The sequence below is a fragment of the Anas platyrhynchos genome, chromosome 2, assembly GCF_047663525.1.
Source record: "Anas platyrhynchos isolate ZD024472 breed Pekin duck chromosome 2, IASCAAS_PekinDuck_T2T, whole genome shotgun sequence".
Taxonomy (NCBI): domain Eukaryota; kingdom Metazoa; phylum Chordata; class Aves; order Anseriformes; family Anatidae; genus Anas; species Anas platyrhynchos.
Genome location: NC_092588.1, coordinates 154,684,741 through 154,711,341, shown reverse-complemented (window position 1 = coordinate 154,711,341; position 26,601 = coordinate 154,684,741). Strand labels below are relative to the sequence as shown.

The following is a 26,601-nucleotide window of genomic DNA, read 5'->3' as shown; positions in this document are numbered from 1 at the left end:
GTAGCACCACAAGATAAAAAAAGTCTCAGAAAAAAAAAAGGGGAGGAGGGGAAGAAGCACATTATTGAAGGAGATTTTGAGAGATTTAGATCAGTTGTGCCTTGCTGCTGCTATACTGGAAGCAGTTGCTGAGCTGCATGGCTCAAGGGGATGTTGAATGGGGGCGCTGGTCTCAGTAGTGGATGTGATGGGACAGCTGGTGGGACACGGGAGGTGTGGGATGGCTGAGACCCCAGCCACTGCACTGGGGCTCTCACCTGGGGGGCTCGTGGTCCAAAGGGTCACCCACCAAGGCAGGTCTGTTAAGGCCAAAGCCATCCTCATGGTGAAGGGTGTCCAACAGCAAAGAGTAGGAGAGCTCTTGGTTATGCTTGACATGCTGATTAGTAGCATGTGATGTTGGCAGCTATTTTAGTCTCATTCCAACACTGTTTTTTGCATCATTTCTAGCTGGTATGCAAGGACAGGGCCCTGGCAGACCCCTGTGCAGGTCAGGAATCAGGCAAAAAGGCCTGATAAATAAACAAGCAGCAGAAAAGATTGGAGCAGCTCTTCCCTACAACTCTGGCATTGACCTGAAGCTTTCCTGGAACTTTTTTTTTTGTAGCTTTTGGCCTTTTATCCTATAGACCTTTAATTTATTATTGGGACCTAAAGACAGCAGCTTGGGGGAGGTATTTAGATGCTCTGTGTAGCCCAATACTCTGTTCCTAAATGGGACCTAATAAACCAGATGCCTGCCTTGTGCTGCACTGTGAATTGTTAGCGTGAATACAAACGGTGTTTGTCTTTTAATTACTGACATTGCTCTGCGAACACACTTTGCAGCAATGCTTTGCCTGTTTTTATTTACAGCCTTTCAGACCTCTTCCCAGAGGTGGATCCCACCCTTTTTCTAAGACAAAATACCTCAGGCTTCCTCATGCCAGCAGCACAAGGAAGTGGAAAATCCAAGGGGTTTCTTGTTGTTGTTTTTTTGTTCTTAATGTTTCAGCTTCAATGTATTTTCCACAAACATACTCTCCTAGTTCACGTGGCAGGGAAGTGGAGGAAAAGTAACAGAGGAAAAAGGATATGTTTTACTACCTTGACATTTTTTCTCCCTTTAAACTAAATGGATCAGTCCCTCCACTGGAGCGTATCAGCCCAGCTCCATTCACTAACGTAGATCTGGGCCCTTTTGTTCCAGCTGGGGCCACGTGTCCATCTGGGCAAGCAAAGCAGGAGGTTAGATGAGCACAAGAATGGGAAAAACATCTTTGGGAAGCTGGGGTCGTTCCCTTATACACACGCATCACACATTTCTTTCCCTGGTGTTTCTCGTTTCTTTCTTCATATCATTCCTCTGGTCACAGGGCAGTGTTTTGAAAAGCCATCAGCAGCTTTCCTGATCCTACGCTGACGATAAATAACAAGCCAGCACGTAACGCTGAAGACTGGTTTTCCAACCCAGTAACAGCCTGCGGAGACCTGTTTCCATGCTGGGTGTAACCTCATCCTGGGAGAGTCACTTCTTCACTGGAGGCAACTTGTCTGTGCCAGTGCAAAGGTCCTGCTGAAGCAGCACTATTAAATATTATGATTCATCCTAATTTATTGCACTGGTACCTAGGGACTAACCCAGATCAGCTTCCCCCTGCAGCAGGCATTGTATCAAGTGAGGCACAGCACTCCCAAACAAAAGGGGTAAGTCAGAAAGTGAAAAGTGGAGATGGAGAACAAGTACAGAAGATATTTTGGGTGGCTCATTTCCCTCCCCTTTTCCCCTGCTGACTGCCAGCTTTATCCCACCCACAAACTGCTTCCAGCTCCGGCTAGGCATTCTCATCCAATTTGGGGAAAATTATTTCTTTTGCAAAGGAAGGCGATTTAAAAGGAACGGCAGATATTCACACACATAAAAGTCTGGTTCTGAAAAGTGCTTAGGAGAGAAAAGAAGAAAGAAAACTCTAACCCAAACTGTACAAACAGATGAAAAGGTTAACATTTTGGCTTCTTTTTTGGAAAAAAAAAAAAAAGAAAAAAAGTTCTTTTATATATATATATGAAGATTCCATTTACACTTTTTTTTTCTAATTGCCTGGTAATGACATCAATGCAGTGGTACGCTGTTAAGAGCTGTATATCTCCTTCCCCCAGAAGGGCTGCCCTGATTCAGAGCTATCACAGTGGCACCTGTCCTCCACACAATCTCCCACCTCCCCTTGTCCCCCTAGGACATCTCCCCAGTAAGCCCATCCCCTCTGCCATGCCACGCCACGCCATTCTCAGCAGAAGGAATTCTCACATCCAATTTTAGGCCACTTGTGCTGAATTTCTCCTTGGGTTTCAAGAGGCAAGAAATCTCAGCTGTCCTTTCAGCCCTCCTGACTTCCTAATCAGCAGTTTGGGTCTCCACGGTAGTGTACCTGAGGCACTAAAGGAGGAGGGAAGTGTATGCTACATCCCTCAACACCGAGCAAAATGCCTCACCTACCATGAAACCAGGCAGTGCCCAGACTTGCTGGATCAAAAACACCGAGACAATTTGTAGTCACTTCTCATGGAGCTAATCTTCCCTTCATGTGCAGCAACCTGCCTGTGCTTCAGAGGATTAGCCCGAATGAGGCCGTATTCAGGTTTGGGGTGTGGGAGCAGATACAAGATAGATCCACAAGACTCAGCTCCCTTACATCCTCTCCTCATGGGATGAAGGAAATTGCCTAGCCTCGATAAATGGACCAGGAATGTCCTCAGTCCCTCGGGAATGTCTCCTGTGAAATCTCACACAGCAAACAAGGAGCAAGATGTCATTTTGGAGATTGATGTGCAGAAGCTGTTTCTAGCTACTCCTATTTCCTATTCCACCACTGTTCACAAACAAGCTCTGTTCCTCAGCAACTGTAGTTCCCACCACCCCTCAGGCATATAGTCCCCCAGCTGGCACCCAAAAAGAAGACAGACCTCGCTCTTGTCCCACCTTCAGAGGGCAGAAAGTGCTAGATTGGCCTTGCTCACCTCTGGGGACGGGAACTGCGATTTGCTTCCATCGACCGGGGCCACCAAGAGCATGTCCTGCAGGATCGTCGTCATGTGCTGAGCCATGACCTTCTGCTGGTCAAGGCTGCAGTGGTTCTCCAGGGAGATGATGACAGGGTATGGTGAGGTCTAGGACAAGACATAACATCCATCATCAGTGAACTCAGTAATTTCACCAGTCTATAGCAATTGATATAAAACCTCTGTGTTGTTTGCTCTGGAAATGAGTGCGTCAATGGCAGGGACAAAAAATGGACAAATTCAGATGTGTGGTAGCCACTCAGATCTATGCTGATGCCTTCCAGGCTGCATCAGGATGCCTCCCATGGCCTTGCCCAGTTTGGTGAGGCTCCCTGTGTCTCCACTCCACTTGCACCACAGGTCAGAGCACCTTCTTACCTCACAGAAAGACTGGGAAGGGAGCTTTGCAAGTCCCTGAGTTTGTTCAGATCCTTAAGTGATCTGAATCCTTCCTCCTTTCCTGCACAGGACTAATGTGGTTCCCTGAAGCCCCCCAGACCTCCTGTGTGCTGAAGGTATTGCTTTGCCACTGCCTAATAGCCCCAGGAGAAACTTGAGGCTGGTTCTCAAGTCAAGTGCACTGAAGAAAAATAGCAAAAAGAGCAGTCAGTCTGGACAAACCCAAAGATTTTTAAAGGCTGCTAGCCCAGGACTGCCATTCCAGAGTCTAGACCTGCTCATTCCTTTTAAACCTGAGCAGAAACTGTCCTTCACACGAGTCCCTCCAAGGTGCACACAATGCAGTTCCTCCAAACTAGGGACAGGCCCTGAGACATCAAAGCCAAACAAATCAAAAGCTAATTTGCATTTTCTACCAGGTATATTCAAGACGTTGGACGTTATTTTCATTGCAGTGGGATCCAGTATCCAGCTGTGCTGGTACAGATTTAAACTCATCCCCTGGCAGTGCTTTGTCTCACCAGTGACTTCCAGGAACAGATCTCTGCAGAAAGCAGAACAAGGATGCCTAGACAGAGGGACATATTCTACTCATAAGAAAAGTTAAAGTGAAGTCTTCATTCTTTATGCTCTCTACTGGAAGGGCAGAGATCTGCTATCAGTCTTGAACTGTGTAATAGGAGAAATCTTAGAGGGTCCCAGGTCTCTCATCCTTACTTTGAAAGCATAGTTCTTGATGGCCTTAATGACATCACTGAAGAGGATCTTGGAGGTGAGAGTGTAGCCATGATAAATGATGGGTTCCGAGTTAGGGCCATCCCAGCAGTCCAGCTCCACACAGCGGCAGCCTTTGGTGAGGGCTCTGGAAACAAAGAAGGGACCTGGTTGGGTTTTAAACCTTTGGCTCTGTCTCAAAGTGAGAGTGGATCGGCCACAGGTATTGCCTGGGAAGGTTGATGGGAAGTTCAGGGAGAAAAGGAGAAAAGAGGAGCTTGGAAAAACAGGAAAGCAGATGAAATAAGGATGGGACCAGGACAGCTCAGAGTTCACAAAGAGAGCTTAAGGTTGAGCAAGGAAAGCACATTGGGATCTGAGAAAGGAAGTCATGAAAGTCCAAAGTAAGGACCATCCAAAGAAGGAGACATAGTAAGAGCCAGATGAGAAAGGACACTCATGTCTGTGCCCAGAGTCTTTTCCCAAAGATGGTGAAGAGAAGAGAAAATCAAGAGAAGTTAGACTGGAAGAAAGACAGCCTTAAAAAACAGCTCGTGAAGCCTGGATGATGTGCCTTCTTCCTCTGGATTGATAAGACACAAGGGATGGATCCGCAGGGATGTCAGGGAGGGAGACGGGGAAACTCGGTCACAGCTGGGGAGACTGCTGAGGACCGGTTTCCCAAACAGAATCTACAGATTGAATTCCCCTTTGAAACTCCCCCTTCTACATACCCATACTCTTATTTTCATTTCTTTTCAAATGGAGGTTCCCCCTGTAAAGACTTACCTGCCTAGGAAGTGATCTTGTTTCTTTTACATACATTTCAAATAACACCACTCCTTTAACTCATTGCAGTAAGAATCATGGGATTTATTTGGTTTACAGCCAGAATGTAATTCTGCAATGTTATGATAGTGTAATAGGAATCCAAACAGCTGCTTTCATTAGTTTGTGCCAGATTTCACTCTCTACCCCTTCAAGCTTGTGACTCAAGATAGCCATTATTCCCTGGTAATCAGATAAATCATATGCAAAGACAGAATTACAGTCATTGACTTGCTTATAAGGAAACACTGTCTCACTTGATAAAGGCACAGGTGACAACAGAAGCAAGATAAGGTGTTTGTGCAAGTTAATAAAGGCCACTGCAAACATCTGGCCGTGAGACGTCAGACAGCAGTCACTGTTAAAGGCAAAAGCAGGCAACACTGCCCTGTCCAGGGATGATGTGGGAGCAACTAAACAGCTAGAGAGACCAGGCAGAAGATTCCTGATCACTCACACCATCACGTTAGCTCACATCCCATATCTTTTTTGGATCACTCCAGCTAGCCTTCTCCAAGACAAACCCCAGCATGGCTCTAAGGAATCGTCTATGCTGATAGTCCCAAAAGGCAGTAAGGATTGCAAGTGTCATGACATTATGCATCATTTTGGGCTTCTTCCAGTCTCTACACAGCTGTGCAGCTTTATCCCAGAAATCTCGGCACCCTCTAAGCTCTTTCACATGTGATCCCATGCCATATTGAGGCTGAGGGAGTTGGGGTTGTTCAGCCTGGAGAAGGGGAGGCTCTGGGAAGACCTTACAGTGGCCTGCCAGTGCCTAAAGGGGGCTACAGAAGAGCTGGGGAGGGACTCCCCTGCCCCCAAATATAGTAATTATTTATCTTACAGTCAGAAGAACACCACATGGGGTTCAGCAGAGACCCAGGACAAAGTGCAATGAAAAGGGAACCATGACCAACCTGATTTAGAAATGGGTCACCCTGATTTGAATGCAGACCTGTCCACATTCCTTGGTCTCAGGGTGACAGACTGCTTCTTGGTTCTCTTACATCTAGCAGCACAGGTGTCTTATAATGTGTCTCAAGCACCTGATGTCTTCTATAAGAAAGAGATCAGCACCTCACAGGCACTTAAACACATAAATACACACACCCATACATTACCTGATGTAGGCTTCTGTGCTGCTAGGACCTGTAAGCTGGTCTTCCATTAGATAGGTATTGTGTGAGGATGACACAAAGTAGTGGCTGAGAGGTTGAGTCATGTCCTGGTAAACTTTACGGTGTGAGGAATTGAATATATTCCCATCCTCAGACAGCAAGTACATCAGGAAACCATCTTTGGTCATGGCGTTACGTTTCTTGGCTGCCAGATAAATAGACAGAAACCCCTTGTTAAAATCTGACATGACCAGGTAGTGGTGCCATCTTCACCATGATGCCTGCTGATCTCCAGGGGATCCCAAAGGTAAAACGTGCTCCCTAGGCATTCAGCTAATGGTAGATATTGATGCTGTTCAGATAATGGTGACAGCTTCCTCTGTCGGAAAATGCTTTTAAAATCCCTTCACGAGCAGGCTCTTACAGCACTTACTGTCCTCGATAAGACCTAAAAGTGCCAAAGACAGCACTTACTTCACCTGCTTCTAGATAGCTATAGTACAAAAATCTCCATTTGAGCACTTCAAGCCTCGTTCATGCCAACACAGACATTGTCAGATGTCTAAACATGGACAGATAAATCCTGCCTAGATTATCCAATGACTACAAGATTTGCACAGAGTAAATGAAAAATAATGCAAATTTGGGAGAGAATTAGTATCTCCCCATCTTGAAGGACTGAGCTAGATTTCTGTCCTATTTTCAATCTGTGAAGTATCATCCCTCTCACGAAGGTATACCAGGACAGCACAGAGGCAGCCTATGATTCAGCGCTGGTTTCTTGAACATGTCCTCCAAATGCTGCAGTCTGCTGTTTTGCTTAATTTCTGAGCAGAAAAACAGTTCTGTGATTGCTCTCCTAAACAACTGTCACCTTGTTGGCCCTCTACTCAGAGATGTCATCAACTTACAGCTTTCTAGGTGCTCACATTCAAGAACATTTGCCTCTATTCCTGCTTCCAAAGAGCAGAAATATTGCTATATTCTTAATCTTGCAAGCCACCTGAGATCTTGACATTTGAATAAGCCTTCAGAGCCTTACCCATGGGAATTTCACTGCCTTGTAACCAACTGCATGTCAAAAACATATATATATATACATATATATATATATATATAGCTGCAGAAGAAAACAACAGAAAAGCAATTCAGAGTTCATTAAGATAGCAAGATTATGACCCAAGCCAACCAGGGTTTCCAACCTACCTAATTCGTTGGGCTCGTATCTCTGAATTAAGGGAGGTGCAGCAACAACAGCATCTTCTTCTTGTTGTGTCTCATAGAGGAACCTCACTAGGTTCTGGCAGGACATGAACCCTTCCGCATCTGCGTACTTTTGGAAGATCTTGTCTATTTCCTTTCTCTCTGTCAATATCTTGTAAAATTCCTCTATCTCATCATCCTCCAGAGCCTCTGTTTTGGACTTGTCACAGTGCTGTAAACGTAGAGGGGAGAAGGAGTGAAAACCTTCTTTCCTTCTGGCATATGCCAGCCGTAATCTGCACCAGGGCTACACAACGCAGAACACAAAATAATTGGAAACGGTTACTGGCCAGTGAATGAGAAGCGTGGTCGATGGTTCTCATTGACAAGGCCAACAGTCACATAATGGTTACAATCATTATCATTTACTCATCTGTATGCTGAAGAGCACCAGGCTCCACAGAACTATGTGCTGTGCAAAACACGAGTTAAAAGGAAGGGTCTTTGCAATCTAAGCATAAATCAAGGGTCAAAAGAAATGCACCTCTTGAGATTCCTTGGAGGAACAGAGGGAAACAATTAACTCAATGCATCTTAAATTAATGGAAACCATGGCCTAAAATCTCATAAGTGGAAAAGGCCTTCCCCTTGATCCTAGTAGGTCTGAACTCAGGGCTCAGGAGACTGTCAAGGCTATTTAGTAGGGCTGGTTGCAAAGACAGCATCAAAACTGACTTTAAAAAATCCTGCTAAATATGTGCTTGTTTAAGTGAGGGGGAAAAAATAACTCTTTTCATGGAAATTATCTATTCTTCTGCAAAAATCACCAAGTAGCAAAATCTCCACAAAATTTCAAGTCATGTATCAGCTTCTCAAGGAGCTGTAATTCAAATTCTTCACACTCCCTTGCTTCTCTACGGTTTGAACTTCTTTACTCAATAACAGCTCTGGTGGCACAATGCAGTCAAGGACTTGGCTGATCACAGAAGATCAGCAGTTTAAGATATGCAAGTTAGTGTCTCCATGAAGGACAACATCTTTTCCAACAAGAAATATTTCCAGTTTATTTAAAATATTCCCAGATTCAATTTTTCATCTTTTTTTTTTTCCCCTGTGGCAAATCCTGATAGGATTTTTTGTTTTTGTTTTTTTGTTTTTTTTTTCCTAGCAGAATTCCTCACAGAGAGGTGAACAACTATTCTCCAGTTATCTCTGGGATAACTATTTACCTCTGCAGTAAATATGACTGAGCAAAAGAAGCTGCAACGGCAAGCAGGAGCCTATCTCAGAGGAATCACTTATGGCAGGGAGCATTATACTTCTTCAGAGTGTGCTTTCCCAGAAATTTCAGCATTTGACCCACTTTAACTTAATGTCTTATTACTACAATGATTCCCTCTCTATCAATACAGCGAGATAGCCCCTCAGCAGTGGTGCCCTCATCTCATACAGCCTCCTGACATCCTACATTTCAGGTAAGTCTGAAAAACCTAACTTTTGGCATGGATGCCAAACCTCCAACAGAAGTTAAAGTGCTTGCAGAGCATGGATTGCCTTACTTAGTTTTTGGCCTAAAAACTGTTCTTTGAGTCTGATCATGCAGCATGTGCTCCACACCACCCCAAGGAGGTAGGAGTGCATTTCATCTCGCCCTCAAGATGGACAACTTGCTGTTGGTTACTGTGCCTTAGCTGACATGTGGCAACTTGTCAAACCAGAGGAATTTAATTGTTTTTGATCTTTGATCTCTTATGACAGATAGAGCTATTGTCCTGGCTTTTATGAGCAGAATGAATGTCTCAGTCGTGCCAATCATCACACTAATCTCAGCCTAACCCTTCTAATGATCTCAGCGATGGCCACAGCGGCTTTGGCAGCTCTCCAAGCAAGATGATAATGACACTGACTATCCCCATGCAATGCCTCCACTGGAGCCCTTCACTTGCAGTTTATGGCACACTTATAGTACCAAACAAAACAATCTTGACGCATTGCATTTCACAAACTGAACCAAGAACAAAAAGTTCAACTTGTTCTGATTTCAGAATCGGATGGTTAAAAGCCATGGGCTAATCTCAGGGATAGAACAACCCATTAAATGCTCAGTGCTAGAGACACCTTCAAAATGAGTTTGAGCTGTCCAGGAAACAATTTTTCCTTGCTGTCTTCCACCTCTGTATGATCCTGTCCTGTGGCTTTGGCAGATCTCACAAGCTAAGCTGAGCACTAAAATTTAGCAGTTGAAAAAGGAGTGTAAAGAGGGAAACCAGCTGGTGGAGACTGCAGCAATGCTGTGAATGGCAGGCATTCTTTTCTTTAAGACAAAACACGGAAAATAACATGATATGACTCCTAGGAAGCTAGCATTATAACTAATGTCCCTTAGGAATTTTGTTCATTAGTGGCCATTAAAGGCTGTGATGAACATAGCACAACAGCATTGGTTGGCATCATAGGCAGATTCCAGGACATATCAGATACGTGGTGTAAAACTGGGCTTTCTCTGCTTGGGCTACAAGAGCTCCGTATGAGAGAGACACTCTCAACACAAAAGGCTGTATTTTAGCTCACTTGTATGCACCATAAACCACGAGTTCTGAATGAACCTTCATTTGCCAGAAAGAGTCAGACCCTTTCTGATGCACCAGAATGAACATCCAGGTTGAAACGAAGTGAGCAACTACAGGATTTGCACGGTTTCTGGATGCATTGCATACGTCTTACTTAGGTGTGTCTAAAACCTACACACGGACACGGAGTTATGTGACAAAAAGCAAGAAAAATGTGAGAGCGTGCCCTGTAGCTCCCTCTTAAATCCTTGGTCACCCTTCCTTCCTGTGACTAAATGAAGAAAAACTCACAAAGACAGAAAAGAAGATCACCATTTTAATACACTGTAATGTCTCTCAATCCATCTATATTTAGGTAATATGTAAAATGAATATGTAATTGCTTTAGGATAACTCAGTGGTCAAACGGAGTGAGACAGACACTCCCTAGAGGCAATTCACCCCACAAGAGATATGAATTAACCTCCCGAAGGTTAATTCAGAAGGTTAATTAACCTCCTCTCTTTCCGCTGGCTATACAGGAAGCTCAGAACAATTACATGTCTAATGAGGGCACTTCAACTAGCAGCCTGGATTTAGATGGGATAAGTCAGGGCTTAGTTACTACTTGGGAGTCCTTAAGCAAAAAGAGAACTGAACTTGGGCAAGTTTCCACTCCTACTGCTCCCTTCTAACTATTGCCGTAGCTAAAGAGGTTCATTGAATGAAAAGGAGACCGTGCCTCTAAAGATAAAAGGTGTCTTTTCAGATGTTTGGTGTTTGAAGATTTAGGGACTGATTCATCCAATGCATGTGAGATCCCTCCTTCAGGATGAGGTGAATCACACCTGGTCTCCATTATTTGCTTGATCTATACAGACCGCAAAGGCAGCGAAGGAATTGGTGATTACTTTCAATGTATGTGCCTGCACTGGAGACTTCTAACTCCACCAGAGGAATTCCAGCCTTATTGCTATTCTTCCAGGGTTTTCCTGAACAGGGAACAAACCATAGGATATGCCAGCCACAGCAAGCAGCCTATCTGAAGGATTTTGCAAGATTAAAATTTTTAAAATCTGCTGCCCACCTTCCCATCGCTCCTTCAGAGATACCGAAGAGACCTCCATAAAGGAAGGATTAGAAAACTCTTCCTCTGGGGGAAGGTCCTAGCAAGACCTTGCCAACCTCCCCTGTTATCTGCTTACAGGAAGGAGCAGAACAATTACTGCCCATACCTGCAACCACCCACGTTTACCACTGATCAGAAACAGCATTTCTGAAACTGCCCACCCATGAATTCAAATCCTTCTTCAGATGGGATGGAAGTCTGGAAATTATCCAGATGTTTTATCTCACCTCAGCAGGAAAGCTCATTTAGAGAGACTCTAAAAACAACTTAGAAATTTTCATCCCTTTCTTATCTTCAGATAGGCTCAGCCGGCAGCTGAATCTTGAGTTAGATTTATTAGATGTTTATGTCCCAAGTGGATTGAATGTACCTTGGGCTATTAGAGCAACCAGACTCTTCCAGGTCTAGGTGCAATGTCACATTTGTTTACGCAAGTCACTTGGAATCCTCCTCCCCTGGGAAGGTAAAGGATTCATAATTTTAACCAAACTGATTTCAGGTAGGCTTAGGCATCGATATGTGGTTATGGCACACAGAACTCCTGAAACACCTGGGACTCAAAGTGCACCTACACTGCTTTTTTCTTTTTCTTTCTCTATCCATGTTCATGTGTCTTCTCTGAACCCAGGTAAAATTGGGTATCAATGGTAAAGAAAGAACATGTTAGCGTAACTTCACCAAAAGCACTATGCTGCCCTAACTCAGTTGTTTGTAGGAATCTGTTGAGCACCAAAGCCCCCACATCCTTCCTTAGTACAAGTAAAGATGCTATGAATTCACTTTAGTTCCCCAACCAAAGCTGAAAGCAGCAGGAGACCTTGTCCTCAGCCAACAGCAAGTACTTCATCTGCTTGCACTTGTTACCTGGAAAATCTCCTTGGCATGATAGTCATCAACTTCAATGTTCACTTCTTTTAGGAAGTTCTTGAGCTCTTTCAAGCTCATCTTGTTGTCTTTGTTCTTATCAGCTTTCCGCAGGCAGGTATGAATCCAACTGCAGGATGATGTAAGGAAATCTTTCCAGATCAGTACATTGTCTAAACACCACCCCCCTGTAGCCCCTGGGGGTAAGGAGGGAAATTTCTTCTAAAGACTCTGAACCACCTCTCCATGCTGCTGTAAATCAGCACCCTCCCACTGAACAGCTTGCATCAGCTCACCTTCTGCTCTGAAAGGGCACAACGGTGCTTTGGCAGCAACAAAATGCTCTGTAATACAAGCTATCATGACATGGGGAAAGCTTTTAACTACCTGGCCAAAGCTGGACCAGCTCTATTTACCCTCTAGGAGTTTCTCATCACAGCCACATCACAAAACAGTCCAATCTCTCTTTTACAAAAGAAAGTGCATTCTGCTCCAGACTGTTAAGAGGGGAGAGAGGAGGGAGTAAAAGTACAGGAAACTAATCCCAAGTACAGGAAACTAATCATTAGGGATTTGACTGATATTCAGTGTATCAAATTGAACACTGAACAGGGATTCTCCAAAAGAAACGTTGGTATTTATCTTCTTACTCACCTTCAGCTTCTGTATTTGTTTAGGGATTTCTTCCTAAATAGTCTTAAAGAACTTTGTAGTAAGCCAAAATCAAAATCAATACAAACTTTATGGATCTTGACTTTCCTCTATAAAATACACGAGGTCCATTCCTGTATGCTACTGTGATAATAGTTCCTAAAAGCTTCATTTACAATGACTTCAGTATATCTACGGATCTAAAGAAATTACTACCAAAAAAAAAAATGAGCTTCTCAATGTGACACAACGTAATTTGAACTGGGTCTCCCATGTTTTTTAGTCCCTTGGGAAAATAATGTTAGATGGTTGACACGGTTGACATACCTTTGAGTTTGTTGGGTTTTTTTGTTTGTTTGTTTGTTTTAATGTTTGTTTGTTTGTTTTGCATCAAACAGCTCTCTCTCTCTAATTTGCTTTAACTGTCAAATGACAAAGGTCACCCAGAAGAATCTCCTACTTCTCAATAGAAAAAGGATGGAAGTAACAATTAGATCTCCATGAATCTAACCAGCTATGTCTTGCACAGGGAGCATTGCTTCAAATTCATTAAAAAATAAAAATAAAAAATGCTCGATCTGGATGTTAAACAGAGTAAACTTCAGAATTAGCAAACACCAGCTGGGACATATAGTGCCATAACATTTTATCTGGTCCGTTCAAAATCACCTCCAAAAAGAGGTGCTAACTGACAGCCTTTAAGGGCTATAGACATAACCCTGAAAGAGGGTATTCACCAGAGCTACCATTGGATTAAAATATTTCCAGACACTTGGAAATATGTGTAAACTGTTTGTTAGTGTTGTTGGTCTCATGGAAAGATGAACTTTCTGTCTTTAAAAATCTTGGCAGGTGCTAAACCATGACCTCACACTGCATCCCTCTTAGCCTGGTAATATTAATATTCCTCTTTTATACACATGGAAATGAAAATAAAGAGAGGCTACATTTGCCCTGGCTCCCAAGGATACTCCAGGGCCCTGAACCAGGCTCTGGCTGGGAGCAGTTCCCTATAAAACCAAGTTTGAGACACGAAGCTCCTATGTGAGCTCTCCCAGGGATGCTCTGCTGGGAGCACACCACCATCCTCCCCAGGGTGGAGAACACCAACTGTGCTCCAAGAGCATCAATCTGCTCAGCATGTCAACGCGGTGCCAACAGCAGGGCCACCCATTCCCACCCAACCCCTGCACCACCTTTAGCTCCCCTAAAAGGACAGGAGTAATGCACACCTCTAAGGAGCCAAGGGGAAAGCCTGTATGTCGTAGCCAGACGTGGGCAGCAGGAGTGGCTACTAATTCCGTGTAGGAATTACAATGTTTGCTCTAGCCACTGCAAAAGCAAGCCACCTTTTTTTACAAGTCTGTGGTCATTTTCACTGATCACGAGCACCCAAAGCTCATGCACATATCCAAAGTCCACTCTGGAAAGCAGTATGTGAACAGTAAAAGGGAACCACAAAAGAATATGCCTGGGTCTGACTGCGAATGGAGGGTGCTTTTCTCTGCTGTTGCTCCCAGAAAGGCTGAGCAACGCGGGAGGGAAATCAGAGAGCCCACGAAGAGCAGAGGCACACAGCAGGGCCTCTCACCACGAGGGTAAGAAAAAGGAGACTACAGACAACTGGAGCCTCAGCCTGTTATTTCAGCAAGCAGTGTTCAGTCTCAGAAAGACCCAAACTCCTCACGCATCTGGATCCCCCTCGGGTTTGAGAGAGCTTAGAGGAGCTGGGTGAACTAAGCACTTAGACTGAAATTCTTCTCATCTGATACAAACACTGCTTTGCTGCCCTGGTTGCGGGTCTTCCTTTCACTTTACACAGCTTACTTGGGCCTGGAGAACTAGGAAGGAGCTGGTCCCATTCCTGTGTATGTCCAGAGTGCCTGCCTCCTGCCCCTTGTTTTCAAAGCATCTGCCAGCTTCAGGACTACCAGCTTTCTATGCGAAACCAAAAAGGGATGACTGAAACCATCTGGCAGACATCCCACGAATGTGCTTGGAACAGAAATGCTGCAAAACTTCTGGTAAGTGACTCCCGACCAGAAGAAAAGCTCATATATACATTCCAGAATTGAAGCAGGCGGTGCCATGCTACCCTAATGAAAAGTTCCCTGTATTTTCTGGCCTAAAGTCATCCCTGCACACATACCTGCAATGTTAGCTTAACAACCTATGCCAATTTGTTGATGGCGAAATCTGAGGCTTAGTAAAACACTACTGTATGCACAAGAACATCAGAAATACTCTTCAAGCACGAGGAGGTTTTATCTTGTAGGTATATAGAACTGGAGAGGACACAGAAGACACTAATTCCAGTCCCTTGCTACCACGGTTATAACAAATCCCACCTGCCACTAGCATGTCCTTTGCTCTCAATACTTGTTTTCAAAATCCTGCTCAGCCCTTATTTGCTTTGCAGGGTCTTGAAGTCTGGGAAACACCCACAGCAAGGCAGTTCTCCAGTGACGGGGGCCAAGCAGGGGACCCAACACTTCTCCTCCACAACTGACTCTTCCCCTTCTGTGCTCACAGATGCAGAGAACACTTCTGAGGTTTAAGTAAGATCTGAGTAAGCCCACGCTGCCAAGCAAACCCAGTGAAGACAGACTAAATTTAAAATCCCAGGCTTTAATTAAACATCATCAAATTTCAAATGAGAAATCATGCTGTTCTGTAATTCCAGGTTACGTTAAATGGCCTGAGACAATCCCAGATTGGAAGCCAGCACTGCACAGTAATTACTCTTCCAGAAATACGGCTTGCCTACCAACCCCATTTAGCTCTGATTCTGCTTTCCAAAGACAGTGAGGCACTTTTCCACGCTGGAAATTTACAGCTTTCTTCCTTTGCAAATGTCATTGTTATTTACCCCCTCCCCTCAGTGATCTGGTCTCTTCTTACAGGGAAGATTTTCAGCAATACAGTCAATTTTGACATGCTGCAGGGACAAGTTTCTGTAGTCCAGATTTCCCCCACGCACCATGGGGTGGGGGCAGCCTTCACATTCAAAAGGAAAACTGCCAGGCTGTACCATTTCTATCAGCACTGGAGCTGCAGGATTTCAGCTTGCCTGGGGACTGCTCCCTGCCACCATGGACACACAACTGCTGGCACAGCTTAGAGGCTAAAGCTTGAAAAAACACCTGAAATGATACTCATAGCGCAAGAGATAAACACACCACCATATGCACATCGGAACTAATGGAATCTTATTCCTTTAAAGAAGCTGCTCTATGGCTGTGCAAGTGCTTATTAGGCTTCAGATAACCCACAGAAGAGTAAAGCCTGATGAAAGCTCAGCATTTATGTGCCGTTTCCTTCATCACCAGTACATTATTACCCAGCAGGGAACCCGCATGGAGTGAAGCCTTGACTGAGGGCAAGGCTCCCCGGGGCCAGCTCAGGCTCAGACTCCAGTTTTGTGATTTTCCCCAGCTGAGGACTTCACATCTCCCTTCCTCTGTGCAAATTCTTTGATGTTGAACCAGGCATGAAGCTCACGCAGCCTCCCCTCACTGCAAGCACTATCTGTTTTCCTCTCTGATAGCGGGATGCCTATTTTCGTGGAGCTTAAAGGAACTTAATACTTTATGACCCCTGCTGCTCTGTCAAATCAGGGTGAAATTGGCCAGCAGGTTCATATGTTACGGCCACGGCCTCAGGCACACAGGGATCCTAGAAAATCAAGCAAAAGCTACATCCACAGATATTCTGCTTTTACATGGATGCAAGACGTGTGGTCACAAAGCAACTTACTGAGTGAAACTTGGCCCTGGGGAAAATTCCCTGGGAATTCAGCAAAGCCAGGATTTCACCCAATAACCATCTCACTCTCCTTCTCACAGCTAATTCACTCTTCTTTCCTGCTTTTCTCCTTTTCCCTTCTGTGTCTGCATTGTCTCTAGAGCGACTGCAAACTCTTTCAGGGCAAAACTTCCTCCCATGCTAAGGCAAATAAGGAGTAGTTTCACTGGAGTTAGAGGAGCTACCCTACAGTAAACTTGGCAGAGAGAAGAGGAGAATCAGTTCCCTTGCCTTGTATTGCTGAGAAACATGATAAACAATAGAGGCTTTTTATGCCTTGCCAAAAAGTGCCCGTCCTGGAGTTTACTGCAATGCAAGTGAAACAGACCCCTGAAGAATACAAAAGATAATGATTGTTTTATCTAGAGATCCCTGAAAGGGGCAATTCTTTACTTAAGGAGCTATGTGGAGCCTGACTCCACTCTCGCCTGTAGGAAAGGAAAAAAAAAGCACTGGAAACCAGGGATTTGCCTGGGTGCAAAATCAATGTGAGAGAAAACTCGGTGCCCAGGGCCAATAGGAAAAAAGGGGTCTAGTCTACTATCTCCACCCACTGAGGACAAGTGCTTCTTTGTGTGTGATTAATCACTTTACAAGGCAAAGGATACTGTTGGAGTTTCTGTTTCTGGTTCATGGAGTTGCTGTGGGCTATGATTTTCCCAAGGCCGCGGACCCAGTGGTTGGCATCGTCCTCTGAACTTGCAATGAGGTCCAGGTTTTTCCGCTGGTCTTTGAAGACGATGGAAAAGCAGCGATACTCTGGTACATCCTTGGCGTATTTTTCCATACCTTCTGTTTTATGGCCTGACCTCACATCCCGAATATCTTCAATGGAGACTGTGGAAAGAAAGCAGAGCCTGTTGTCAGCAGGGGTTCAGTCATCCTTATCTCTGTTTGGTGATGGATATTCAGAAATTACTCTTTTTCCTTTTCCTGCAACCTCTCCCTCCCACAGCCGGAGGATTCCCTTCTCTTTTCTGCCTTCCACAAACTTTGTTGCTGCAGAAAGCTCAAATGAAAAGGAACAGACAGAGCAAGAAAACAAACATACAAAGCCCCTGACACCTCTCCTTTGTTCTTTTCCCATGTCCTTTATTTAAGAGAGACTCACTATACGCATGGATGCCATACTGTGATACCATATTTATGACTTATTAGTCACTGTCAAGGCAGACTCCAGTCCTTGGAGCATCCCTGCCTTGACCTCTGCCCCTGTCTGTGAGTCGGGGCAATGGATCTATGCCGCCCCATGAACAGGGGCAGGTAACCCAGTAGGTCTGTCCACTTTCCCCTGTAAGTCTGGTCCTGGATTTATCACTGAGACCATCATTTTCAAGTGTCCCACCTGTGACACTGATATTCAGAGACAGGAGCTACCAGCTTCTCAAATCCATGCTCTTTTCCATGCTTCTGAAAAAGGACACCAGAAATCACTGATTGCTTTTGTGGCTTCATCTGTTGGTGTTTTTCTCACTCCTCTATAAACACGGGGAGACAAAACACTAATCCTCCTCTGCAAAATGCTTGGGTGCTTTTGGCGTTTTAGACACAACTAAGATTTCTCTTGGGCATAGTATTAGATGCCATGTAATCAATACCCACTTGAAAGACCGGAGGATCATGACCAACAGGACCTCACCCCATCAATCAAATAACCTTTGGCTATTCTAGTCTCAAATCTTAAAATCCCATATACGCTTCTCAGTCACACTAGTAAAAACTGGGGAGACAAAGACCAAAGCCTCAGAGCAGTTTGGTGTCACCAACGATCCGTCCACACCCCTGCCAAAGGCAGACTTGATCCTCGTTGCTGTGAGCAAGCAATACACAGCTTTCAAACCCTCCCATTTCCATCTCTGACTCCCGGCTAGTGGAAACAAGCCCTGAAGGCACACCAAGTTTGCCATGCGCACATGCGAGGCAGTCCAGAAAGAGTCGTGTATTCAACAAAGTACGTGAAGCAAAGGTATGTAACTGAGGCAGTCCTACTCTGCTCTGAGAGCATTGCTGGTGACCTCAAGCTCTGCTGAAAGCAGGCAAGCTCAGAAACTGAGCTCTCTCCCAGCAGCACACACAGTCTCCTTTTGTCTTTCGGGAGTTGATGGGCCACTTAATACATCTACAAAGGCCTGAGAGGAAAGGGCTGACACTGCTTAATCAGATTTGATGCTGAGAAACTTAACACCTAAATAGGCACTTACATACACTAGATGAAAAAACTGTTTGCAAATGATGTTGGAGTCAATAACTCAGAACGTCCAGTTGCATTTGCCTTGGGGGTTGACAGACCAGTTAACATTTTGCAAGCATCTACATTCATCTCAGGGCACACACACAGAAGATAGCACACCTGAGAGATTGTATTGGGTTTATGTGGCGAGGTTTTGTTAGTGGGTGGGCTGCAGTGAGAAGAATCCAGCAGCTGCCCCATGGTACATATGGGCCAGTTCAGCTGGCTCCAAAGGGATCCACGTCTGGCCAGAGCTGAGTCAATAAGTGATGTTGTTTGTGCCTCTGGGAGAGCAGATTTAAGGAAGGGGAAAAAACTGCTGCACAACAGCAGCTGGGAGAGTGAGGAGTGAGACCCAGCCCTGCAGCCCCCAAGGTGAGAGCAGCAGGAGGGCAGGAGGTGCTCCAGGGAGACAGCAGCAGTTCCCCTGTGGCCTGTGGAGAGGCCCCTGGTGGAGCAGGCTGTCCCCCTGCAGCCCATGGGTCCCCCATGGAGCAGATCTCCACGCTGCAGCCCCCCCGTGGGTGCAGGAGCCCCCAGTGGAGCAGGTGGATGTGGCCTGGAGGAGGCTGCGGCCCATGGAGAGCCCCCGCAGGAGCAGGCCCCGGGCCGGAGCTGCAGCCTGTGGAAAGGAGCCCACGCAGGAGCAGGGGGGCTGAGGGAGACGCTGCCCATGTTAATTGTTGAGTGATCTCCATGTCCTTAGCCTTTGAGCCCTTTTCAAAATATTCTTCCCTCTTTCTCTTAGAGGAAGGGAAGTGAGAGCAGTTGTAGGGGAGCTCAGCAGCCTAGCTGAGTAAAACCACCACAGAGATATCCAGACATCTTCAGTAACACGCATGCCTAAAACCAGATAGAATCACTGGAATATGAAAAAAGTTGGTTTTAACTTATTCCTATTTCAAACTGAAAAATATGGGTAAATATTAATTCCTGTCTCATGGAGGTATGAGACTGATTTTGTTCGTGCTTGTCTTCAAGGAGCTTTATTAAAAACCATATGTGAGTGTAAAATATCTCTACTATTTAGCTGAGTAAGAGAAACTTGAGAAATTTACCCCCCAAAAGAAAAAGATTTAACCTATTCCTTCATTTAAATTGGTTCATTTTCACTGTTACAGTGCCAATTCATTCAAATTCAACACTGCAGAAATACACAACTCAATATCCACCCTGCATATTTTTAGCATGGCTGCCCTGGGATCACCCAAAACTCACTGGATGCTCATCAGAGTTTAAAAATCTCCCTTTTTCCCCAGGGCAGTCATGATATAGCTCAGCTGTGGGGAAAAAACACACACACTCAGCAAAAAAACCCTACAATTTCCAAAAATTAGCGACTGTCCAAAACCAACACTTGACATTTGCTTTAAATTCCCACCATGTGTTGGGGTGGTCAAACACCTTCCATAACACTCTGCTGATTTGGTGTCTATATAAGAAGATGCCGTGAGACCCTTCCTGGAGTTGGCAAAGCTCCTCTCTGATGATGTGCAATTACCTTTGTGTGGTCTTATTTTCACTTGGTGAAGGCCAACAGTGGAACAGACGGAGGGGAGGGGAGGAGAGGTTTGGGTTGGGATGGGATGGGATGGGCTGCTGTGGAATTACATTATCTGGCCAACTTACTTCAGAGTGAAAGCTTATGGTTTTGAGTGCTAAAACTACCTTTCGAAGAAAAGGGCTGCAATTCCCTTGAAGCTAGGTTGCTGGTGGAGAGCCTTTCTGCTGAGTTTGCTTGTTAACCAGCACATTGGGCAAATGACAGGGATTGTGCCTTAGGTAGCACTGCACAGTTTACACCTTTATTGTAAAGGATGCTGTGATGTTTAAAGGGATTCAGCTCAGTCAAAATACCTAAATCTCAGTATCTTAGTTAGGCTCCTTTTATAAGCAATGGGAAAAAAAAAAAAAGAGAGAGAAAAAAAACTTTTGGAACACAAACTTTCTGTCCTATTTAGAAATAAATTTAGCATGTGAGAAATCAAAGCCTAAATCTACAACTACAGTGGATCCTTGACCAGAAAGGAAGCCCAGGCTGAGCATCTCAGAGGCAGATGTGTACCATGCAGATGGTCCATAAGCAGGTGATTCTGCTCCACTCCCGGTGTCCTTTGGTTATGGCAGTGCAAGTGGAAGGATCATCCTGTTGTTCCTCATCACCTGCCAACTGCTCACCACTGCTTGGCTCCTAAGTTATTATCCCTTCAGACCGGCTAGCTACTCTGCTTGTGCAATCAATCCCTAAACTTTGGGTTGGCAATGACAGAGTGTTTCCAAGACTAGAAAATCTGATGTTAAATATTGGAAATTTAGAATGTATTCTTTGGAAACCGTTATCTGGCAAAGTGAATCCACTGGAAAAAAAAAGTGAGTTGTGTGGGAGGAAAAAAGATTGAAAACCTGTAGCTGGAAGGGCTGCCTTGATCTCCATGGAGTATACTGCTGAGAAGAGGATGATGGAGGGCACAGAGTGTCCCCATGCAGAAAAAGTACAAGGCTGAGGAACAAGATCAATGTCTACTGTTGTCACACAAGAGACAAGAGAAGCTATCAGTGCAGGAACCATTAAAAAAGCAAAGGAGGACATTTTTTAAAGCTTTCCGTTGCTTGGTCATATGTACTGCTTTCATCTATCAATATAAAAGCTGAAGCCAAAGGAGTCAGCCCAAGCCATCTGCAAATGTTATCTCTTTTCTGGAAAATCTTAGTCCAGCATGAATACATTATCAGCTGCTCCTGGACAAAGACTGTGCTGTATTAGCAGTCCCAAACCAACTGTGTTCTCAGATGAGCTAGCTGCAAGGAGAGATCAGAAAGAAGTGGGGGACAGAGAAGTGATTTACAGAAGAGGTGCAGTTACAGCAAACACCGATCAATCACATATCCCTGAAACCTTTCCTGGTCCTTCCCCATCACGCCACAGTGGGGAGGTAACCACAAGCAAAAGGGAATCTGAAAAGTTTGCATCTGCTTCTCTTGAGTGTTTATGTCTGCTGAAATTCTGGTTTGTGAGAAGCCCAAAATAATGAAGCATCACACAAGGAAGCTTGAGTCCTCCCCGGCCTCCAGACATTGAGTCAAACAGGTTACATGCCGGTCAGCCTTCTTGGCCAGCGCCACAGCTGATGGTCATAGCTCCCTGCTCACATGGACATACACCAGCATTCCCTGGAGCCACTGAAATTACTCCTCTCAGTCTCATGGAGATGTGAGAATTTTCTTTTTATTCTCGTGCCCCTGTGCACCTCCCTTCCTTGGTCCTGTGCCCTTCTCCCAGTTCACCCATAGCATTAGCAGGTTTGAGTCAGGCCCACAGAACACAGAAGAACAGTTTCAACAGCCCAATATTTTCAAGGAGTGTCTCTTTTGGGAGTCTCTTCTGATTTATATTTCTCTCTTCATGCCTTTCAAGGAGTTTGCTGCTACACTTGCAAACTCATCCCCTCATGCAGAAGGACAAGGAACACCTCCTTTGAAGGAAGACAAAAGCTGTGACTCACACCAATGTGCCTGAAAGCAGACTTAGAGAGTATGCAAGAGCTCAGGTCCAACACAGTGACCCACAAAACCTTGCTGAGTGGGTTCAGAGCCTCACCTCTGTCTCTGCATGACCCAGAAGTTCCCCCAGGCCCTAGGAGCCACTATCACTTTAGTGACAGGACTAGAGGGAATGGCCTCAAGTTGTGCCAGGGGAGGTTCAGGTTGGAAATGAGGAGACATTTCTGCTCAGAAAGAGCAGTCAGGCACTGGGACGGGTTGCCCAGGGAGGTGGTGGCATCACCGTCCCTGGGGGTGTTCAAGGAGAGGTTGGACGTGGTGCTTGGGGACATGGCTTAGTGGTGACATTGATGGTAGGGGAATGGTTGGATCAGATGATCTTGGAAGGCTTTTCCTGCCTTAATAATTCTAGAAATCTATGATTTTTCCCCACGGGTGGCCCCTGAGGGAAAGGCTCCCCACCTGCCTTCCACCAGGACCTGGGCTAGCCTCACCACCCTCTGTGAGGTGCTCTTATGCCCACCTCAGTGCAAGGACTGATGCTCCAAAGGCCTGCACAGCGGAGAGGCCCATTTGTGAGGGAACCAATCCCTCAGGAGGCAGCAGGGAAAGGGGCCCAAATTTGACCTCCCCTTCACCCTAAAGCGGCAACACCGGAGCATCAAGAGTCACATATACGCACAGGGAGCCATTTGGCAGCCAAAAATACAAATGCTGAAGAGCCAGAAGTATGAGCCTGACAAGGTGCCTCATGATTAGAGCACTTGTGTGAGAGACGAGCCCTGGCCACTGTCCTCTGCTCCAGGGGCAACGTCCATCTCTTCTCTGGTCATTGCTCCTAATGTAAAACATCCAGACTCTGCTGGGAACGTGGACAGTAGAACACTTTGGTAATCCTAAAAAAAAAAATACAGAAAAAGGAGGAACAGAGGCAGAAAGCAATCCCTTTACCTTCCTCCTGATTGAAAGGCAGCCCTTTGAGGGGAGATGATTTGTCAAGACTCTTACAGAAAAGAGAGACAGGGAACTGAACCCACATCTGCAAACCACTAAGGATGTGAAGGACATGGACAACAAGCTGCTTCTTACTTGTGCCTTTGCTGATAACAAGGGAGACGTATGGACAATGTATGGACACATGGAGGCACTGCCAAAACAGTTGGCCTTGAGAGGAGGGGGAAATTTTTTTTCACTGTGGGGCAAATGCTCTTCAGATCCTTCCTTTTCCATATCCTACTTCCCCTTCATTAACAAATGATGTCTGCAGTGTGGCATCCAGTCACGCTGAATTACTCCATCCCACTCTAATTGCCTTAGTAAGTCACTTCTGTTTACTGTCAGGAAACGCAGACGAGAAATGCACTGAGCTGTTAATAGCTCGCACCATATTTGCACACAACACTGCATTTCTGCAGAGATCACCCCTTCTCCAAGCACAGCTCAGCCAGGTTGCTTTAGCATCTTGCCAAGAACTGACAAAAGCTGCTACCTGCCCCCAGCACAGTCCTGCCAGCCTGGGGGGCTGCAGTGAGACTACACGGATTTTGCAACACGCTGAGCACATGGGGCAAACTGGCACTGTGTGCTGCTTCTCTCCTTGGTTTTGCCCCCAGGAAAAGCACTTTAGCTGCTTTCAGTTTCACCATAGACAACTAATGCTAGGGGCTAAATACAGTTGGAATCGGGACCTTTGTAATCAGCAGGAGTGGGAGCACATCAAATTCCTGAACTGGGAACACCAAAGGTCGTCCAGCACCCTCATCACTGATGGATGCTTTTGCATCACGATTCGAGGGTGGGTTTAGATTGAGCCCCCCTGTACTGTGCCTTCTTAGCTCTGACCACATTGCTCTCCCTTCTCCCTGTGCCTGAATTACTCCAGCTCTCAACTGCTGATTCCTCACCCGCTCTCTTCGCTCCCCCCCCTCCACTAACTTGCTCAGCACATGGTTTGTACTGGAGATCTGCTGCCCGGCAGCCTGCCCTCATTGCTGGTGTGTATCACCAGCTGACAACCACTGATATAACGCACGTGTAATTTCACAGGTTGTTCAGGAATACATTTTAATAAGAGGTCTTTACCCAATCTTTCTGTATAAGCAACACAGATCGGGGCGCTGATATAAATAGTGATCTCTATTTACATTCCAGACACCAAGCAAGTCCCTGCAAACTATTTTTGCCACTAGTTCCTACTTCTCCTGCCACTAAATTTGGATCTAAGGCTCTTACCACTTCCACCTTTGCATTTAACTTGCTATAGAGAATAAGGTCGGTATTTGCCAGCAGACTGCCTGTGATGAAAACTGTCCCAGAAACTCACGCAGTGGCCTGATTTAAAATCAAATCGAAAAAACAGGCAGCTCTGCAATTGAAGTGACTTGTTTTATGGGTTGAATGATTTTGATAAAAACTAATGAGACCCACAGACAGACGGTTTTGTTTGCACAGCTGATGGCTGCCTTGCATAACATATTCACATCAGCAAATATTTTTCCAGGGACAAATACATGTCTGATCGTGAAGGCAACGATTCCTAGAGAAACTGCCTAACCAGCTCCAGAAGGAAGCTGTTGGTGTAGTCAGTTTCCTGCTATGTGCATACAGGTTGCTGAGAATTTCTGTTGACTTTTGGCACTCATCAGATCCGCGGGATCAACTTAAAGTTTTTACTTCTTGACTTGAGCAGGCACAGAGCAATACCACGTCCTTTCTGTTCTTCTAAAGGCAAGTTCAGAGCATTAATTCAATGGAGGCAATCGTTCATCCATCCACAAAAGTGGCATGGTATGCTCATCACGCGGCATTTCAAGGGTGTTCCTGAATTTAATAGAACTGAAAACTGAAGGAAAAAGTTTTCTGCTGAACACTGGTAGTACAGAGTATTATAAAGCTTTAAACTGTATAAAAATATCCTATAATTGGGTTGGAATTGGGAGGAACTGGAACAAATTCTGTGCATTTTTAATACTGAAGCTAATTAATCATTAGATGAAAATATCAATTTCATGCTTTAAAATAGTAATACAATCTTCATTTAAACAGTTGTGCAAGTGAGCATAGCTTGCCTCTGTAAATTGCTTCCCAAACTGTTTTCTTTTAACCAAAGTAAAGAAAAAAAAATACAACAATAGTAGTACTTCAGTAAAGCTTTTGGCTAGAAATTGCAATGTTTGAGCCAAAACGCCTAAACTTGTTTCTTGATTGCACAGTTCATGACTCAACGAAGCACCCCCAGTGAGTCACCCCCTGTGTGGTGTGCGAAGCTCGCTCATGGCTGTCATGGGAAACGTCATCTCCCTGAGCTTCCAACAGAGAAAGGGTGCAGGAGGCAGCGAGGTACCTGCTCCTCTGGGGCCCTGATGTAGTATCCTTGAATCTAAACCACTCATTCAGCCTTTTCCTTCCGCCTCTGAATAGTCTGTTTTTCCACCAACCGCCCCAAAGGGTGTTTCACTGGAAAGTTTTCAACCATCCTACAGATCCTCAAGTTCAGAGAGTTTCTGAAGGCACTGAGGCTGGCTTAAGTGAGCTCAAGCTGAGGATTTCAGCTGGTTTAGGAAAAAAACTTTCAAAAATTGATTTCACTGAAAGCAGCACGTGGCTTTCTATTCTTTTGCACGTGTAGATGAGACCTGATCTTTGGCCACAGTTAGCCAAGACAGCGTTACTGACAGGTTGCTGCTTCTTGAGTGCAATCCTCTCTGCCTCCCCTCTCTCCCACCATAACGATGCTCAGGAGAGAACGGGCACTGATTGAACTGGCTGTCTACCAGATCCCTTGCACAAACCTCTTCTTTTTCCCCCAAACTGTTAATCCTGCCACTTGAACCCTGAGGGATCGTGGTTTAACATTTGTTGGAGAACTGTCCCCTTAAGGTGCTTCAGGGGCTTTTTGAAAAACTCATTCCTTGGGTCTAAATGGAAGTATTGAAAAATAATGGATTATGGATAAAAAGGGAAAAAATGGATTACATTCCTCCCGTGTAGCAACCATATTAGAAGGGCAGCCTATTCCCCCAAAAAAGCCCTGTAGGTAATAAGAGATATCAAGACAGCATCCTATCTAAATTTCCAGTTGTTTAAAATAAAGGCAGAGGAAGGTAATGGTTGTATGCCTTGTATCTGGCCCAGGCAACATCTGTGCCTGTGACAACCCTGATATGTTGGTTTTTTTCAACTTCAGTCAGCTGAGATTCTCCTGTCTATCCCTAGAGATCCGCAGTTTTATCTCCTACAGACACCAGCACACAATGGTTTACGAGTAGCTTTTCTGCCTGATTATAAGAACAGCAAGAGGAATAACAGGAAACTGCCCGAATAAAAAACATAACCCTTACCCTATCCAGACTTTGCTCCTCTGAGGTGCCTCCATATGCCTGTTCTGAGTTCAGCTGCAGATAAGATTAGGCCTTGCTGCTCAAACCTCCCAGTTTCCATTCAGCTCATTCTTTTTCCTTCCTTAAAAAAAAAGCAGCTTATCATCAGTTTTAGAAAGGCTTTGCCCTGGAGTGCACTGGAATCTGTTAACCAGGAAGGGTGACCCTTTGGAGAGACTCGCCTTGAAAT

At 45.1% G+C, this 26,601-nt stretch overlaps 1 protein-coding gene across 5 annotated transcripts in view; it reads right to left on the bottom strand.

Annotated features, from left to right (window-relative positions):
- The window catches only part of PLCD1 (phospholipase C delta 1), a 52,855-nt gene that overhangs the window by 10,525 nt on the left and 15,729 nt on the right, over nucleotides 1–26,601 (bottom strand). For 3 of the 5 annotated variants that reach the window (XM_072033872.1, XM_072033873.1, XM_072033871.1), the window contains exons 3-8: nucleotides 16,910–17,138; nucleotides 11,847–11,976; nucleotides 7,308–7,611; nucleotides 6,105–6,306; nucleotides 4,156–4,300; nucleotides 2,998–3,147 (exon numbers count right to left, since the gene is read on the bottom strand). In XM_072033872.1, coding sequence (XP_071889973.1) covers nucleotides 2,998–3,147; nucleotides 4,156–4,300; nucleotides 6,105–6,306; nucleotides 7,308–7,611; nucleotides 11,847–11,976; nucleotides 16,910–17,138 — 1,160 coding nt within the window. The remainder of the gene's footprint in view (nucleotides 1–2,997; nucleotides 3,148–4,155; nucleotides 4,301–6,104; nucleotides 6,307–7,307; nucleotides 7,612–11,846; nucleotides 11,977–16,909; nucleotides 17,139–26,601) is intronic. The other 2 variants (XM_038174550.2, XM_038174549.2) reach the window with 1 other exon arrangement.